This window comes from Cynocephalus volans, chromosome 15, assembly GCF_027409185.1.
Source record: "Cynocephalus volans isolate mCynVol1 chromosome 15, mCynVol1.pri, whole genome shotgun sequence".
Lineage (NCBI taxonomy): Eukaryota > Metazoa > Chordata > Mammalia > Dermoptera > Cynocephalidae > Cynocephalus > Cynocephalus volans.
The window spans coordinates 27,059,829-27,076,722 of NC_084474.1; the positions used below are offsets into that span (position 1 = coordinate 27,059,829).

At 42.1% G+C, this 16,894-nt stretch overlaps 1 protein-coding gene across 1 annotated transcript; it reads right to left on the bottom strand.

Annotated features, from left to right (window-relative positions):
* Positions 1-913: 913 nt before the first annotated feature.
* Positions 914-16,527, bottom strand: PRDM14 (PR/SET domain 14). Its single transcript, XM_063079075.1, has 7 exons — positions 15,828-16,527; positions 15,203-15,256; positions 14,960-15,117; positions 13,522-13,792; positions 8,018-8,220; positions 3,969-4,070; positions 914-1,141 (listed from the first exon to the last, which is right to left on the bottom strand). Exons 1-7 carry the CDS (start codon positions 16,525-16,527, stop codon positions 914-916), a joined length of 1,716 nt encoding a protein of 571 aa, XP_062935145.1.
* Between the last annotated feature and the right edge of the window lie 367 nt (positions 16,528-16,894).

The following is a 16,894-nucleotide window of genomic DNA, read 5'->3' on the forward strand; positions in this document are numbered from 1 at the left end:
CACTCTCTATATTAGCATGAGCCAGAATTAGAAAGGCCTGAAAAAAAAATCTGCTTGTCTATTCACCAGGAATGAAATCAGGTTTAAAACTAGAGCACTATAAATATGCTCATTTATTTTTTAGCCTTTCTTCATTTGGTTATAATTTTTCTTCCCGAATTGGTAAAGGCCACAGATGGAGGAATCAGTAATTAATTTCTGTGCCCACCAAGTAATTTTGTTTGGTGCTAAAGATTAACTGGCATTTGTCATGTGGTGGGGGAGGGGTAGGAACAAAGGATTTAAGATGAACCCAGATAAAGACGGAAGATTCATTCTTGTCTGAAGACTTAGTTACAATTCTAATGAAGCTCCAGCTTGAATAAACTTTTATTTTTTTATTTTTTGGCAGCTGGCCAGTATGAGGACCTGAACTCTTGACCTTGATGTTACAACATACTCTCACCAACCAGCTATCCAGCCAGCCCTTGAATGAATTTTTAAATAATTTGTCCCATTTAGAAATATAATACATGATGGCCATAGTATAATCTGGGGGCCCAAAACAAAGAGTAGAGAAAAGACCTCCTTTTCTTTCATCATGAATCCTAGGACTCTTTCCAGTTTCTGAACTGCAGGGACTTTTACAGTCACTCTTGGGATATACACTGAGTTTTTAGACCCTCAAGCATTCTCACCCCCAAGCTTTCACTGTTTTTAGGTAAATTCACCAAAATTCCATTCCTGTTAAAAATTGTGAAAAATATTTCTGTGAAAGCTGTTAAAACCATGGTCAATAAATCTTGTAAACTCAGCAAACTGGCCAGCTCAACTTTTCTGATCCTCATTCAATATTACTACTCCTTGTTCATATGACACACCCATAACGAGAGAATCTGAGTCCTTAGTTTGTACACTGTCCCCACACCGAGGGCTAGAAATCTTCATGAAACTTCACGTGGGAGTAGAACGCGTCTTGATCTGGGAGGGTTTTCCCACAGACGCTACAGGAGTAGCCCTCGTCCTCCTTGTGGGAGCGGCGGACGTGACTGTCATGGGCAGCATGGGATGCAAAAGATTTACCACAGTACTTGCATTTGAAGGGCTTCTCCCCGGAGTGCTGCCTGATATGTGTGCGGAGAATGCTGGAGGCAGTGAACTTCTGCAGAGAACAGAAGGCAAGAGAAAAAGTCAACTTCCACCAGCTGGAAACTAATAAAATGGGCTTAATTTCATTGTTACTGATACTTATGTCACTCTTTCTTCTCCAGTTGACGAATCTTGGATTTTGAGGCTATAGAGCACTCATGGTCAACAACAGTAGCCTTAATCAAAAAGGACCTGATCAACTTGTCCTTTGGTGATTCTGAGTAGCACTGGATATCAGAACAGTGGCTCTTTAGTGGCTAAGATCACCTGGGGTTCTAGTTAAAAATGCAGATTGCCAACACTAGCCCAGAGAGTGTGACCAATAAATCTGCAATGAGACCAGCAGCCTAAATATAAACAAGCAATTCAAGCAGGTGGCCCTAGGACACTTCTAGACAAACTGCATTACAGAAGGAGAAGCTAATATTGGCTAATGTCTTTGCATGAATCTTACCTTATTGGGTTTATTTTTTTGATTTAAATTTATTGGGATGTCTGTAGATTCACACACAGTTTCAGAAATAACAGAGGTTCTGTATACCCTTTATCCAATGGTTACATATTATGATACTCTAGTACAACACCACAACCAGGACACACTGACATTGACATAAGTCAAGATACAGAACACTGTCATCGCAACGATCCCTCATGCTGCCCTTCTGCTCCCACTTCCTTCTTAAGCAGGGACAACTAATCTGTTCTCCATTTCTATAATTTTATCATTTCAAGAATGCTGTATAAATGGAATCATACAGTATGTAACCTTCTAGGATTCACTCTTTTTACTCAGCATAATTCTCTGGAGATTCATCCCAATTGTTTTGTTTATCAATAGTTCATTCCTTTTTTCTTGCTGAGTGGTATTCAGCAATAAATGGATCTGTCCGATCACTCACCCATTGAAGAACATCTGGGTTGTTTCCAGTTTTTGGCTATTATGAATAAAGCTGATATAAACATTTATATACAAGTTTTTGTATGAATTAAAGCCTTCACTTCCCTGTAATAAGTACCCAGGAGAGCAATTATTAGATCGTATAGTAGTAGAAACTGCCAAACTATTTTCCAGAGTGGCTGGAGCATTTCAGATTCCTGAGAACTTCATTGTTTTTACATCTTCTTTCTTAGCCTCTTCTTTTCTGTTCCATTTATAACTTTTCCCCTCATTCACTTCAACACTATTTTCTGACCTTTGTCACTTTAAGGTACTATATTAGAGATATAAGAAAATGACTTTGTTTTCTGGACCCATTGACAGTGATACAAAACACAAAGTTAAACTGGTGAGCTCAGATTTGGGGGTCTGGGAGGGAAGCACTTGACAATGGAATGTTTGGGGATCTCCACCTGCACAGCAGGACATTTCAGATTGGCACATGGGGAGTCGGGTTCTTGCTCCATAAGGAAGACCACCCAGACATGGTCAGTCTCCACCAGAAGTAACTGGAGTCTATTGTGTCAGCCAGAATGCAGACCACCAATTCATATCTTAAGTGGGTTTAGTGTTCCCTTCAGACCTCCATCATTCCCAGATTAGCTAGACATGAAAGGTGAGGATCAGAATTAGCACTACTCCAGAAACAGGATGGTTTGTGGAGTATTTTGTCCTTGCTCTGGGCATCCCATGAGACAGCACTTACCCCCTCCCTAAGGACTGACTGCTTTTTTCACACAAATCCAATGCCACCTCTTTTGGTTCGTGCTAAGTTCACATGGTCTAGTTATGTCTCAGTGCTGTTTTTCTATGCTAATTATTTTCATTCTTTTGACACACTTTCTTTGGAAGTGTTAGTTTTCTTAAACCTGGTTGACTCAATGTTTTAATCCTCTTTGGAAGGTTTAGAAGTTCCCCTAAAGACAGCCTATACTTCTCTTATAGCTTTATTGTAAAAAGTGTAAATGACTCAATGGTAGAAACATGGTCTACACCAGTTCACTCCAATAGGACTTTATGTGCTGATGGAAATGTTCTGTACCTGTGCTGTCCAATGTAGTGGTTGCTAGTCATATGTGGCCTTTGAGCACTTAAAATGTGGCTAGTGCAACTTAGGGATTGAATTTTCAATTTTATTTCACTTTTATTAATTGAAATAGCCATATATGGTTAACGGTCAGACTGCATAGATATATATCACCAAAACAGGATATGAGGTATTTTGATATAATGTTTCCAAAGCATGGTTAAACTATTGTCTCTGTTCTGACAAACACTAACCATGTATTTGTCTCTCCGTTTTTTGCTGCTCTGTCTTCTATACAACATAGATTAGATGCCACTTCTGCAATGTCCCTCTGGAAAGTCAGAGCGGCAGCATTCTCCCCATTTAGGTCTTCATGGATTAAAGTAGTAATAAAAGTAGCTAATGCGTCAGTAGGGGTTACAATGTGACAGGCACTGTTATGAACGTTTTACATATATTTACTCATGTAATCCAATAACTCTGTTAAGACTATTTTCCCCTATTTACCAATAAGAAAACTCAACAACAGAGAAGTTAATGGACTTCCTCAAGTTGCACAGCTAAGTAAGCATCAGAAGTAGGACTTAACCACGGCCCCGTCCATGCTCTTAAATACTGTGTAATATTTACAGTTCACTGTGAATTTGGGGCATGTTTCATTGCACATGCCCTCAATGCCAGTTTTGCAAGAGTTCGTATCTGACCATCTTTAAGCAAACTCAAGCATACTTGATGGCGAAGTGAGGATTGCAATGATAATTGATTAACATTTACCACCAAAAATTCATTATAAGCCAGGCTTTATGCTTCAAATTCTCACCCATGGACAGCCAAGCAGGGTTCCAAACAGATCCCTTAGAAGGAGGTTCCATTTACCTTTGTACAATACACGCACTGGTACGGTCTGTCTCCAGAGTGGACTCTCATGTGTTTATTTAGGCTGGAAGATTGAGAGAAACATTTCCCACATGTAGAACACTAAGACGAAAAACAAAAATATAGTTGAAATTACATCTTCCCCTAACAAGTCCATTTCAATATTACATTTACCTGAGGGTGAGAAGAGAATTCTCATATTTATCCTGTGTACATGTGCAAGCAGCAGATCGCCCTTCCCCAGGATGAGGGTCTACCTGTAACAGTAGAAAGACATCCCGGACCCACACTGAAGAATCAGGCAGCGTGGGCTCCAGATCCTGCCCAATGCTGTCACTAAAGCTAATGCTGTGACTTCAGGTCATTCCCTAAACATCTTTGGGTGTCAGTTACTTCAGAGATGAAATGTGGAAACTGAATAGGATTGTGGTATATATAACATTGGCCTGAATTAGTCCTGCTCTGTCAACAAGTTTGCTGTGTGATCACAGCAAGTTCAAATCAGACTAAGCTTCAAAAGAATGCTTTCAACAATAATGTAATATCATTACACAAACTATATAATTTGGGCTTGCCTGTTAGCTTAGTTGGTTAGTGCACAGCCTTGTAACACCAAGGTTGAAGGCTGGGATCCCTGTACAGGCCAGTGGCCAAATAAAAAAACGTATAAAATTAAGAAACTAAATTTATCTCTTGCAACTGGAAGTCCTATCAAAAAGAAAAGCTTACAAGGAAGTCACAAATGAAATAGAAAGTTGGGGCTGGCTGGTTAGCTCAACTGGGAGAGTGCGGTGCTAGTAACACCAAGCTCCTGGGTTCAGATGCCTGTACCAGCTGGCCGCAAAAAAAAAAAAAAGAAAGAAAGAAAGAAAGAAAGAAATATAAGAAATAACGCTTTCTGAAAAAACAAGGCCCTGTTTCCATTGATCAGGTTTGTGTTTTTTTTTTTTTTTTTGATCAGGTATTTCAGAAGATTGAAGAGGAAGAAAATTTTGAATGGATTTTTCATTTATGAATTCTTTGTATTTATAACAATTATGGACCACAAAGATTTCCTGACATTTTTATTTTATGTTCTTCCTGAAACTCATGTCACTTTTCAGGGACATTGGTTGTCATGGATTTTAACTGATGAATCATGTGTAATGAGGGAGCTATAAGTAGGAAGAGGGTGGTAATACATGTTTTTAATTGCTGGTTGTACACCCAGCATCTTCTGATACTTTAGTCAATCAATGTTTTTTTTCTTTCAGAAACTGATTTTTCTTGTTAAAAATCAACTACCTGAAGTTCTACATGTCTGTTTCATTTGAGCTTCTTTTTCTTCTGTAAAGGTTAAAGTAAGAGTTAATAATGTTAAGCAAGAATTGCTGGAGGGCACCATGGGAAATTCAGGGTGACATGTTCCTTGAGCAGCTAGCTATATGCCTCTCGAGTTTGGCACAGAATTCTTGGTTAGAGATTCAAAACCCAATGGTAGGTGGTATTTACAGTCATGATTAAAGATGAGATCACTCAGGGAAAGCTTGCAAAGAGAACTAAAAGAAGAACCCTTGGGAATGAGTAAGTCAGGTCTCACCACTTCTACTGCCAGTGGAAAATGATTATCCCTCACTCTACTGTAAAAGCAGCTCCCCTTTTGGAATGCAAGTCATCATCTCACTATTACTAGCTTCCACCCCTTCATCATTATCCCTGTCATTTGTTAGCCTCCTGGTCTACAGGCCCCCAATTTCAAAGCCAGCAGTGCCTTCTAACACCAACCCAAGACTCACCCATTGTCCTTGGTATTTAGGCAATTGACCCATCCAACATCCTAATAGACACTTCTTGACCTTTTTCCTCACTGTATTTTAGTCCAATAAACAAAAACTAACCCTATAGCTTCCATTTTCTTAATACTTTGATCTGTCTGCCACAAATGTGACAAATATCCTAAACGCTCTATCTCACCACTTGGATACCTCAGGACTTTATGTGCTAACTAAAAAAGAAAATGCTACTAATTAAAACTAAGGCATGCTGTCAATTATAGAACACATCTCAATTTCAAGAATATTAAAACATAAAAAAACCATCTAAATCCTAGAATTGATCAAACATGGCTTGTAAAATACAAAACATGTAACAATATAAATACTTTCCAAGGACATAAATTGACAAATCACAGGACAAATACAAACTTCCAATAAAATAAATTTTTAAAATTTAAACTTCATTAATAATGAAGAAGCAAATTGAAACAAGATACCATTTTTTCTTCTGTTAAAATAACAAAATAAAAAGTAATATTATTAGCAGGAGAGCTGGTGCAGCTTACTACACTGCAAGCCCAGGTGGCTGGACCATAAATTGACACCTCTGGAAAGCACTTCGGTAACTTAATTCAAGATCCTTAAAATTGTATTCACCCTTTGACCAAGTTTTTCTATTTCCAGGAGTCTAGCCCAAAGAAATAATCAGAAATGGATAACAGAGATAATGACTTCTATAATATAGTTCACTGCAGAAATATTTGGGGGAAATGCACAAAAAGGGAATTAGTTAAGTAAATTATGGCACATTCATCTGGTGCACTGATAGAGCCATTATTATGTTTACAAATTAGCTCAATGCACACACATATTTAGAAAAAAATTACACCTAAGATGACTTAACATCGGGCCATAGGATATCAGGTGGCTTATATTTTTTCTTTAAATTGTGTTTACTAAGCACACATTATTTTCCCATATTAAAATGTAAAAATTAAACAAGTCTATCAAATAAAAACATAAAAATCACTTTTGTCTTCACTCTCAATCACACTCCCAAAATTACAGTTAACAATTTAATGTTTTACCCCAACCACTTTTCATTTTTATGTAAAGCATTATATGTAGCATTTAATGTTTTAAATGGCATCATTCTATACATATTCTGCAACTTGTTTTTGCTTAGCAAGCCATAATTTATATAACCAATTCTGTGTTGATCAGCACAGTCTCTCACTTCTTACTGTCAGCACACTGGATAGTTCCTACTTTCATCAGTCTGATAGGAGAGAAATAATTTCACTGTCTGAATGTTTTAAAATCCTGTTAGAATTACACAAATAGTACATGATACTTGTCCATCTTTACAGGAGTACGTAATATAGGGATTGAATGTAATTTTCCCAGAAGCTTATTTAGGAAGAAGGGGAGAGATATGGACAATTTTATGATGGTTACTCTCAGTTTTTAAGAGGAAAACAGGGGCTCAAGTTTGTTGTAGCTTCTCGGGTAATCCTTATTGATAGAGCTGGGAGTCAAGCAAGAATCTACCTGTGCCCAAGTCTCATCCTCTTTTTTTTTTTTTTTTTTTTTTTTTTTTTTGGTGACTGGTGGGTACAGGGCTCTGAACCCTTGACTTTGGTGTTACAACACTGGCTCTAACCAACTGAGATAACCAGCCAGCCTCATCTTTCTAATTAAGCTCAAGGGTATTTTGTACTTTTTTGCACCAATCCAGAGTGACCAGGTGTCTGGAACTGCAGGAAATGGCTCCCTAATGTCATTATCACTTTTCTTCCTTACAGAATCCTGGGTGTGCCATGGAGGCCTTCTGTTTTGGGGACCACGCCTATGCCGCCTCCTCACCTGTAACTATCAGTGTGCCTGCACAGATATGGAACAAGGTACAGTTACCTGGGCCACATGCCAGGCCCTTTTCTGCCTGGAATGTCTCAACCTTTCCCCCAGCCAACCAGCTCTGCCTGTGGTATGAATCAGACAAGCCATTTGCCCTTCTAGACTTGGCTCAAGGCCACCTCTTCCTCTGTGCTCCTCCCTTTGCCTGGGACACCCATCCTAACAAATGTGCATCTATCTATTCATGTCTGTCTCTTCTGTAGTGCTGTGGCCCCGGCAGCTGTCCCAGCAGGTACCCCACCCTGCAGTAGGCACCCCACCCTGCAACAGGCACCCCACCCTGCAACAGGCACCCCACCCTGCAGCCGGCGCCCGCAGCTCAGCAGTTTGTGGAGGGAGCAGAGGTGGAGGCAGGCCGCTAGGCCCCCTGCTGCTCACCTTGTGAGGCCGGTGCTTCTCGTGAACGTGAAGGATGTGGATCCTGAGCCGGTCCCGCTTCTCAAAGGATCGCTTGCAGAGAGAACAGGGGAATTTCCTATCGCCCTTGTCCACACAGGGGGTGTACTTGAGGTGCTTATCTCGGTAGTATTTGTAGGTAAACACTTTTCCACATCTTTCACATCTGTAACCTTCTGCAGACTCTGTCAAACACAGGGGACAAGTGCCAGTGGCTTTTTCAGCTACCTTTCCTCCTTCTGACTTTCTCCTAGAGGATATTTACAAACCTTTTATTACAGAAAATTTTCAACATCTACCAATGTACAAATAATAGTATAATAAACCCTAATGTGCCCAACACCACGCTTTGACAGTGACCCACTCATAGCCAATTTTGTTTTCTTTTACATTGCTTCTCTCCATAATGGATTATTTTCTTATACTAATTTATCCTTTGGTTCAAATACCTCAAATTACCATCTTTAGAAGATGAGTTTTAAGAAAGCATAACCATAATGCCATTGTAATACATAAAAAGTTAACTTATGGGTCCGGCCTGTGGCTCACTTGGGAGAGTGTGGTGCTGACAACACCAAGGCCACGGGTTCAGATCCCTGTATAGGGATGGCCAGTTGGCTCACTTGGGAGAGCGAGGTGCTGATGGCACCAAGTCAAGGGTTGGGATCCCCTTTCCCAGTCATTTTTTTATAAAAAAAAAAAAAGTTAACTTATTCCTTAATAAAAGCGTATGTACATATGTACACACATATATATGTGTTTAATGACTTCAGTTTGCTCAAATTAGGATTCAAACAAAGTCTACATGTTGTACGTGTTTGCTATGCTTCTTAAACCTGTTAATCTGTAGGCTGGCTCTCCTTTCCTTTTGCTCTCTGAAGCATGTTTGTTGAAGAAACCCTTCCTCAGACCAATTTAAGAGCACTTCAGCCCTCCAGTTCTTGAGCCATTTTCCTGCCTGGCATCTGTAACAAGGTTAATATTCCAAGGTACACCTACTTCTCTTTTTCCCTTTAAGGTCAACCTGAGCTACAAGTTTGAAGCTGTCACCAGGACACCCACAGCCGACTTCCAAGTAAGTCTTTTTTTTTCCCCCAAAAAGATGACCAGTAAGGGGATCTTAACCCTTGGTGTTGTCAGCACCACACTCAGCCAGAGAGCTAACCAGCCATCCCTATACAGGATCCGAACCCGTGGCCTTGGTGTTATCAGCACCACACTCTCCCGAGTGAGCCACGGGCCGGCCCTCCAAGTAAGTCTTCACAGTGCTGTTCCATTTGACCCCATTTATCAAGTTTGAGGCACTCTCTTAATTTATAATTCACTTCTCTGAACTTTTGGGAAAGACTCCAGAACTACAGTCTTCATATATAAAGGGTGAAAACATCTTGACTTCTCTATTACACAGGGTTACCATAACAACTAATTTGATTCTAACACCTACTGAGTTTTACCACCATGAGTGATATTATCACTGAGTGACAGGCGAGACTGAGAAAGGTAAATCTGTTTTTATCAATGGAGGAGGGAGGGGGAGGAGAGAGGTTAGAGAGGCTGCAGCCGACTCTAGCAAAGGAGGTCCCAGGTCCAGGGGTGTCTATGTGTTGGGGGTAGGGGAGAACAGGGGCCACCTACAAAAGCATCCCTGCTGAGGACACTCTGGATTCCAGAGGATAAAGTGGTTTTGACTATGAATGCACTAGTGAGACCTCATTGTCTGCCCCCAGGGAGGCAGAAGAGCCAAGAATGAGTCTATGCAAGAGTCTGTAGATAGAAATCTTTTTAGCATCAGAGTAGCAGGGAAGCTGTCCATTAGGGGCTTTGTTAGTTGACAACTATGTCCCAGGCACATTTCATAAGGTGGCTAAGGAAATAAACCATTCATTAAGTAAATAACCAGGAAGGCAACTGTCAACCTGTCAACTGCAGGGAGACCCATCACCCTGCTATGTCTATCACTTTCATTGAGGTGCTAATACTCTCAGAATCCTCTTGCTGGGACGGGTTTTTGCTCAGAGCTAGAATTTTCATTGGTCAGAGTATCTTACCTTCCTGCTTCCTGGGGTGGGAGGAGAGGATCTACAAATCCAAGCACTAAAGCACACCAAAATTCAGAATAAAGGTTAAATAGGGAGTTTGCATTAAGAACAATCACAGAAAAAAAAAAATTAAAAAAAAAAAAGAACAATCACAGAAATGAAACAGTGACCTTAACTAATTAGTCTTTGGCTGTCTACATTTTCTACTCAGGTCCTTGGAAATTCATCTTAACCAAATTTTATCCTGTTCCGTTTACTTTTTCCTCCCCCTAGCTCAACGACTACTCTTTTAGCCAAGGGGTTTTTCAACACTGATAACGACACTTTCTGCCCAAACACCGAATTTAGATATAGTTTGGTAATGATTAAGAAGAGTTGTCTTCTTAGAGTCCAGCCTTATGATGTCAAGGTCATGGGTTTGGATCCCTGCACCCGCCAGATGCCAAAACAAACAAACAAACAAAAAAACAAGAGTTGTCTTCAGTGATTCAATGGGCTGGCCTGTTAGCTCAGTTGGTTAGAGCACAGCCTTGTAACACCAAGATCCAGGGGTTCTGATCCTCATTCTGGCCAGCTGCGTACCCCCCCAAAAAAAGTTGTCTTCAGGATGGTAAATCTCATGTGAAGTGTTCTTTTTTTTTTTTTAAAAAAAGATGAATGATAAGGGGATCTTAACCCTTGACTTGGTGTTGTCAGCACCACGCTCACCCAGTGAGCTAACCGGCCATCCCCATATAGGGATCTGAACCCTTGGCCTTGGTGTTGTCAGCACCACACTCTCCCAAGGGAGCCACGGGCCAACCCTTCATGTGAAGTGTTCTTACCACAATAAGAAAAAAATGTTTTAAAGGCAATGTCTTCACATTCCATACCTCCATCCCCCAACACACACACACACACACAACACAGCTTGCTTGCATATTCAAATAACCCGCCCACATAGAGTCCAGACCCTTCCTTCCCTACTCAAGACCTTATCAGCACTAACCCACTCTAATCAACCAGGCTCACCGGCCAGCCCCAACCTACTCAAGCCCTTAAAGTGGAAGGCTCCTAGCAATCCTTGCCAAAAAAGCCTTTGAGAAAAGAAACATTTCTTTTGAGAGGCAGAGAAATTTTGGTTTTTCTTTCCTGATTATCATATACAAAACCATTCATATTAATAGAAAACAAATGAATTCATTCATATCCTTCCCAACAAATTAAGTTGTCTACAAGTTCCTTTCCACATTTTATAGCTATAAGCATCTAATATCACTTGGTTCAGAATCAGAGCACAAGTAACTGCATGCTGGGGTTTTTCCACTTACCATCATAAGCCCTTATCTCTGTTGCTTGCTATGACTGTGACCTCTGACATCTGCATTCTATTCTGTGTTATAATATATCATCATTTACTTAATTATTCTACTATTGAGCATTTAGATTGTGATTTTTCACTACTACGGATGGTGCTATGGTAAAAATCCTAATGGAAAGCTTTTCCTTTTGGACTATTTCTTGATGACAAATTTCTAGTAGAGTAGTACTCTACTAGAAATGTCACATGCATTTTAATAGTTCAATACATATTGTTAAATAATTATCAAAGGATAATGATTACATTTTGTGAGTTATTAAGCATGTATTTTTCTCAAATTCATTTTTACTTTTATTTCAAAAGGAGTCGGTCCATTTCTGGAAGTGACCAAAGAGGACCTACTTAGTTTGATGCTAAGTATGAGACAAATCTGAGCTCCAAAGACCACAGAGAATCCTACCATCTTGCCCCCACCGCCATCTTTATCCACATGCCCATTCCTACACCGTACACATGTTGGAGGAGTAGGAAGATAGTTCTCCAAAGCAAATTTGATAGGCCCTCATTATCTGGACTATTGAAAGGGGCTGCTCATTATTTACCACAGCATCCCTGGCAGACATTCCCTTGCCTTGGACTTCACTATTCCCTGAGCCCGAAATGCCTTCCCTCTCTCCCTCTGTCCTACACATCCCTTTTCTCATCTCATCCCTAAGCAGCTTTCCTCAGTTTGGTTGCAATGTCTTCCTCCTTCATTCAGTGCACACTGGGATCCAGGAGCAGGATAGTAAGGTGTTTAGGGATATTTCCTGCCCTGAAGAGTCTCAGTCTAAAAGGGAGACAGGCAAGCAGACAATCATGGAAGCATGTGATAAATGCAATTCACATTTTCTTTTACCCATTGCTTAGTACATTTATTATATACCACAATAACATTGTTTTCTGTCTTACAACATACATTACAGTTATTTACATTTGTCTTGTCGGTCTACTAGATTAGTAGTTCCCAAACTGTTGTGTATGCAAAGATCGCTTGGAGAGCTTATTTAAAATGCAAATTCCAAGCCCGGTAGCAGAGTGCTGGCCCATAAAATGCAAATTCCACAGGCTCATCACCAGAGTGAGTTAGTGGTTCTCTAGCTCCTTACTACTCAGATGTAGCCCAGGGACCAGCATCATCATCTCCTGAAAGCTTGATGGAAATGCAGAACAACCAGAGAATCAACATCTTCACAAGATCTCCAAGTCTGAGAGCAGGAGTCTAACTCAATGATCCCCAAACCTGCCTCAAACCCACAGTAAGAAATACATTTTAGGGCCGCCCCGAGGCTCACTTGGGAGAGTGCGGCACTGGTAGCGCCGAGGCCGCGGGTTCGGATCCTATATAGGGATGGCCGGTGCGCTCACTGGCTGAGCGTGGTGCAGACCACACCATGCCAAGGGTTGCAATGCTCTTACCAGTCAAAAAAAAAAAAAAAAGAAATACATTTTATACTTGACACCCAGCACACACACTTCTCTATGCGAGGCAAAAACTTCACAAAACACTTACTGTTAAGTGATTCCCATCAGTACACAAAGGTACTTCAAAAAGTTTGGGGAATATGGAATTAAAAGATTATATAAAACCTTCCATGAACTTTTTGAAGTAACCTCATGTTTTCTATTCTACTTTATTCTTATTGTCCTTTTTTTTTTTTTTTTTTTTTTTTTTGCCTTAATGCTGGTCTCAGCCACTAAATTGATTTCCCACCCCACGAAGATATTGCAACTCTGCAACACACCATTTGAAAAACACTGCTCTAGAGCTTTGACTTCATCGCCTGTGTTGTCCTGGGCAGAGATAAATCAGAAACTGGCTAAGGGAGAGGTTACATCTCTTTATTCCACTTTTCTTCTATTCTTAGGGAAGGATTAGGATGTAGAAGATCCGGTATCCTTATGGACAGAGGTAGCTTCAGCAGCTTTGGAAGGATGAGACTGCTTTCCTCTATCTGGGTAGTGCCCCCTGGTCAGAGACACCCTCAGTTTAGCCTCCTGCATCAGCCTTTGGGATGGAGCTCCACAAAGAGGGTTTGTGGAAAAGAGCCCAGTGCTTCCACTAGGAGGTCCTCACTGCACTGGGCGAGGCAGAGGTATACACTGACCTTCAGAGGGCCCAGCCGGCTGCTTCCCTGGCTCTGTGACCTGAAGGCTCACGGGAATGTCCAGAAACTTCTCATAGCAGTCTCCATACCACACAAGGAGCTCTTGGTTCTGGTGGATCTCTTTGCAGCTCTCATAAAATATCTGCCCTTGACACTGCACGGCAACTAGGTTCTGCTCCTTGGGGAAGCGGGCACAGTTGACGTAGGACATCCAATTCCCTGTATCTCCTTTTCCATCTATAAAGTGGCTCAAATGACCATCTTCAAAGATCTGAATGAAATAAGACATTAAGTTTAGAATGTATTTTTTTTTTGCCCAACCTATAAAATAAGTTTATTAAAAAAATGTATAAACCAAAGCTAACAGTGCACCAAATTTATTTCTATAAATCAGATTTCTATATCATTACAAGTAGAATATAAATCTAAATTTTAAGTAGATTTATTAGCTTAAAGGCATCTCTATAGGTGATGTAACATATTTTTAAAGATTCCTACTTTTGGGCCGAGCCCGTGGCACACTCGGGAGAGTGCGGCGCTGGGAGCGCGGCGACGCTCCTGCCCTGGGTTCGGATCCTATATAGGACCGGCCTGGCTGAGTGCCGGTCACGAAAAAGGCAAAAAAAAAAAAAAAAAGATTCCTACTTTTATTACTTTCTCAATTCCCGAATTTCTACATTAATTTCATAAGCAGATGTAAGGGAAACAAAGTTAGTTACATTTAATTCTGCCACTTAAAGACAACCATTTAGTTTTGTATTTTATTCCCATCTAGTTTTCATTCATATAGATGGAGTCATAATTTCATTCTTTTTCCACTGCTGGCAATTTCATTGTCTCCAATGTTTTGTTATTATAACCAACCCTGTCATTAATATCGTCCACGTAGCCTGAATTTCAGGTCATTTTCCTAAACTATATTCCTAGAAAGAGAAATGCAGGGCCAATGGGTTTTGAACATTTTAAGCTATCTGACACATTCTGACAAATGGTTTTTTCCTGCAGGCAATAAACTGCAGTCCCACCAGCAAGCTTGAAGAATATCAGTTTCTAAAAATCCTTCACTAATTTCATAGGCAAATAATATCAAATTTTAAAATTTTATTCCCTTTAACATACTTTCAGTACTCTATACTACAAGTATTTAAAGCATTTGGTTTTGTCTATAAATATAACACAATGTATTGATTCTTTAAATGTATATTCCATGGCTAATCTTCACAGACCAAAATGCCTTTTAAGGGCACAAAACAGAATTCATGCAGAGGTGCTCTCCTCATGGAGTGAACACCTGAGGTTCCTTCCGAGTACAGGCAACACAAACAGCAGATAACTGCCCTGATGTCCTCACTTCCTGACCAGGACTCTGGCAAAGGCCATAATTTCTCCCCACCAGCCTTGTTTCCTACTTTCAGCAACCCACCAAAAACTTATTTACCTCCCACATCAGAGAATTGTCTCCATAGGTCTTGATTTCACTGGCGTTGACCACTTTACCTTGAAATGGCCCAAACCTGACTCCTTTGGCAATGAAGCCACTGCAGAACACACCAAAATGTGGGACTTCACCAAACTTCGTCTGCATGAGGCAGAGACCTAGGGGAAAGCCAAGGCAGGAAGAGAGTGAGGAAAGTGAGCAGCATTCGTGCAGGGAAAGCAATCCAAGCAGAGCCCTGCCTACCTTCTGGAAGTTGAAGGGAGCTTTTATCCGGAGTTTGAGAAAGAGAATCAGACCCTAGAAAAAGGAAGGGTTAAAGTTTTTTTCATTAAAAATGTATTATGAAATGCTTTTATAAGGCGTTTCTCTTCTTACTCCCTAGAGGTAACCATCATCCTGAGTTTGACATTTATTGGTCCTTTTATATTTTTCCTGCTCCTTTTACATGAGCTTTTCATACACAATTTCTCATTTGAGATTCAGAGCAACCCTTTGCAAGGTTATGCAATTAACCCCATTTTGCATACTTAAGGAACTTGAGAATCAGGGATAATGCTTGACTAAGGTCCAGGTAGATGGCTGGGCCGGGACTCTTAAGTGTGAATTACAGGAGGCTATCATGAAGATACCTTCTTGCACATGGTGGTGAAATCTGATGCCAGTCCTCAGCTCGCACTAAAACCAACCTTAAGTCATAACGTTAAGTGGGCAGGGCCTCAGTTGGGAGCTTGCACTCCTCAGGCTCTGACGGTGCCCCCCCTTCCCGCACTTGTGCAGCCTCAGACCCACCTTGAAGGGCTTCTTCCCCTCTCCTACCCCCACCTCTACTCCCATCCAATCCAACTCCCAGATGGTGAACTCCATTTACCAGAGCTGTCTGTGGGGACCAGGAGGCCCGAAATTGCATGGTGCAGGCTGGCTGGGTGCTCGAGGCTGGGAGTGGCCCCATACAGAACAAAGTGCAGGTCGTCCTCGGTGAAGTGGAAACGATCAGGAGGCTTTCCCTCTTGGTTTAGGGGTTTGGAGCCATCCTGAGACTGCTTTCTGGGGGAGCAAGGTAACTCGGAGGTCTTCGGCTCCTCAGGTAACAGGGAAGCATCCACAGGGGTTGGCAGAATTAAAGTTTCAGGTCCACAACAATGGCCACTGTCGCTGCGGCCACCAGTGCGGCCCAAATCTTCACCGCCGGCGCCCTTGTACTCGATACTGCTGTTCAGGAAGTGTGGCACCTCCGTGGGGACGTGGGGAATCGGGTACCACGGTGGCAGCTTACTGTACCAGGGCAGATCATAGAACGGCTCCGTCTGTAGAGCCAGACCCGGACTCACCAAGGAAGGCGCCATCCGGAAGGCGAAGGGGGACATGGCCGGGGTCGCAGACACGGCGGCCTCCAGTTGCCGGAAAGGTTGGAAATCCTCCTCCGTCATGGTTAGGGTGCTCCTGTAGTGGTCATAGGCTGGGAACGACGGGTAGTAGGCGGCCAGCTGTTGGGGGGTGCTCTCTAGCCTCTTGGGCGGGTAGCACAGCCTGTCCTGGGGCCCGGCCTCACCTGGCGGCCGTAGAGCCATCCCGGGCCACAGCGCGCGGCGGGCCTGCGGGAAAGCGAGCGCGACTGAGTGCGCGGCGCGGGGCGCTGCCCGCGGCCCCGGCCCCGCTCCCGCCCGCCTGGGTTGGAGGGAATTGGATAAACTTCCCAACTAGATCCCGCACGACCTGCCCCACAAGGAAAGCAAAACCAAAAAAGCAGCCACAAAAAGCCCTTAAACGAAAACCTGCCGGGATCCCGCCCGACTGCCAGTTCCTGGTTAGTGTCGCCTTCGCCTTCTCTCTCCAAACACACCTCGACCAAGCACGGCTGGCTGCCAACACCCGCTCTCTGGCTTCGGCCCCCAACCCGGCTCCCGCAAAAGCCCTTTCAAGTTCCCTGTCCCTCCT

Bases quoted from the DNA above. Each gene is read 5' to 3' on its own strand.
- PRDM14 (XM_063079075.1), bottom strand. From the start codon at position 16,527: ATGGCTCTACGGCCGCCAGGTGAGGCCGGGCCCCAGGACAGGCTGTGC. The intron at 8,221-13,521 runs GTCAGTGTATAC...TGTGTTTGACAG, and splicing joins GCCGGCTGGGCCCTCTGAAG to AGTCTGCAGAAGGTTACAGA. The intron at 1,142-3,968 runs GTAAATGGAACC...TGTTCTCTGCAG, and splicing joins AGTGCGTGTATTGTACAAAG to AAGTTCACTGCCTCCAGCAT.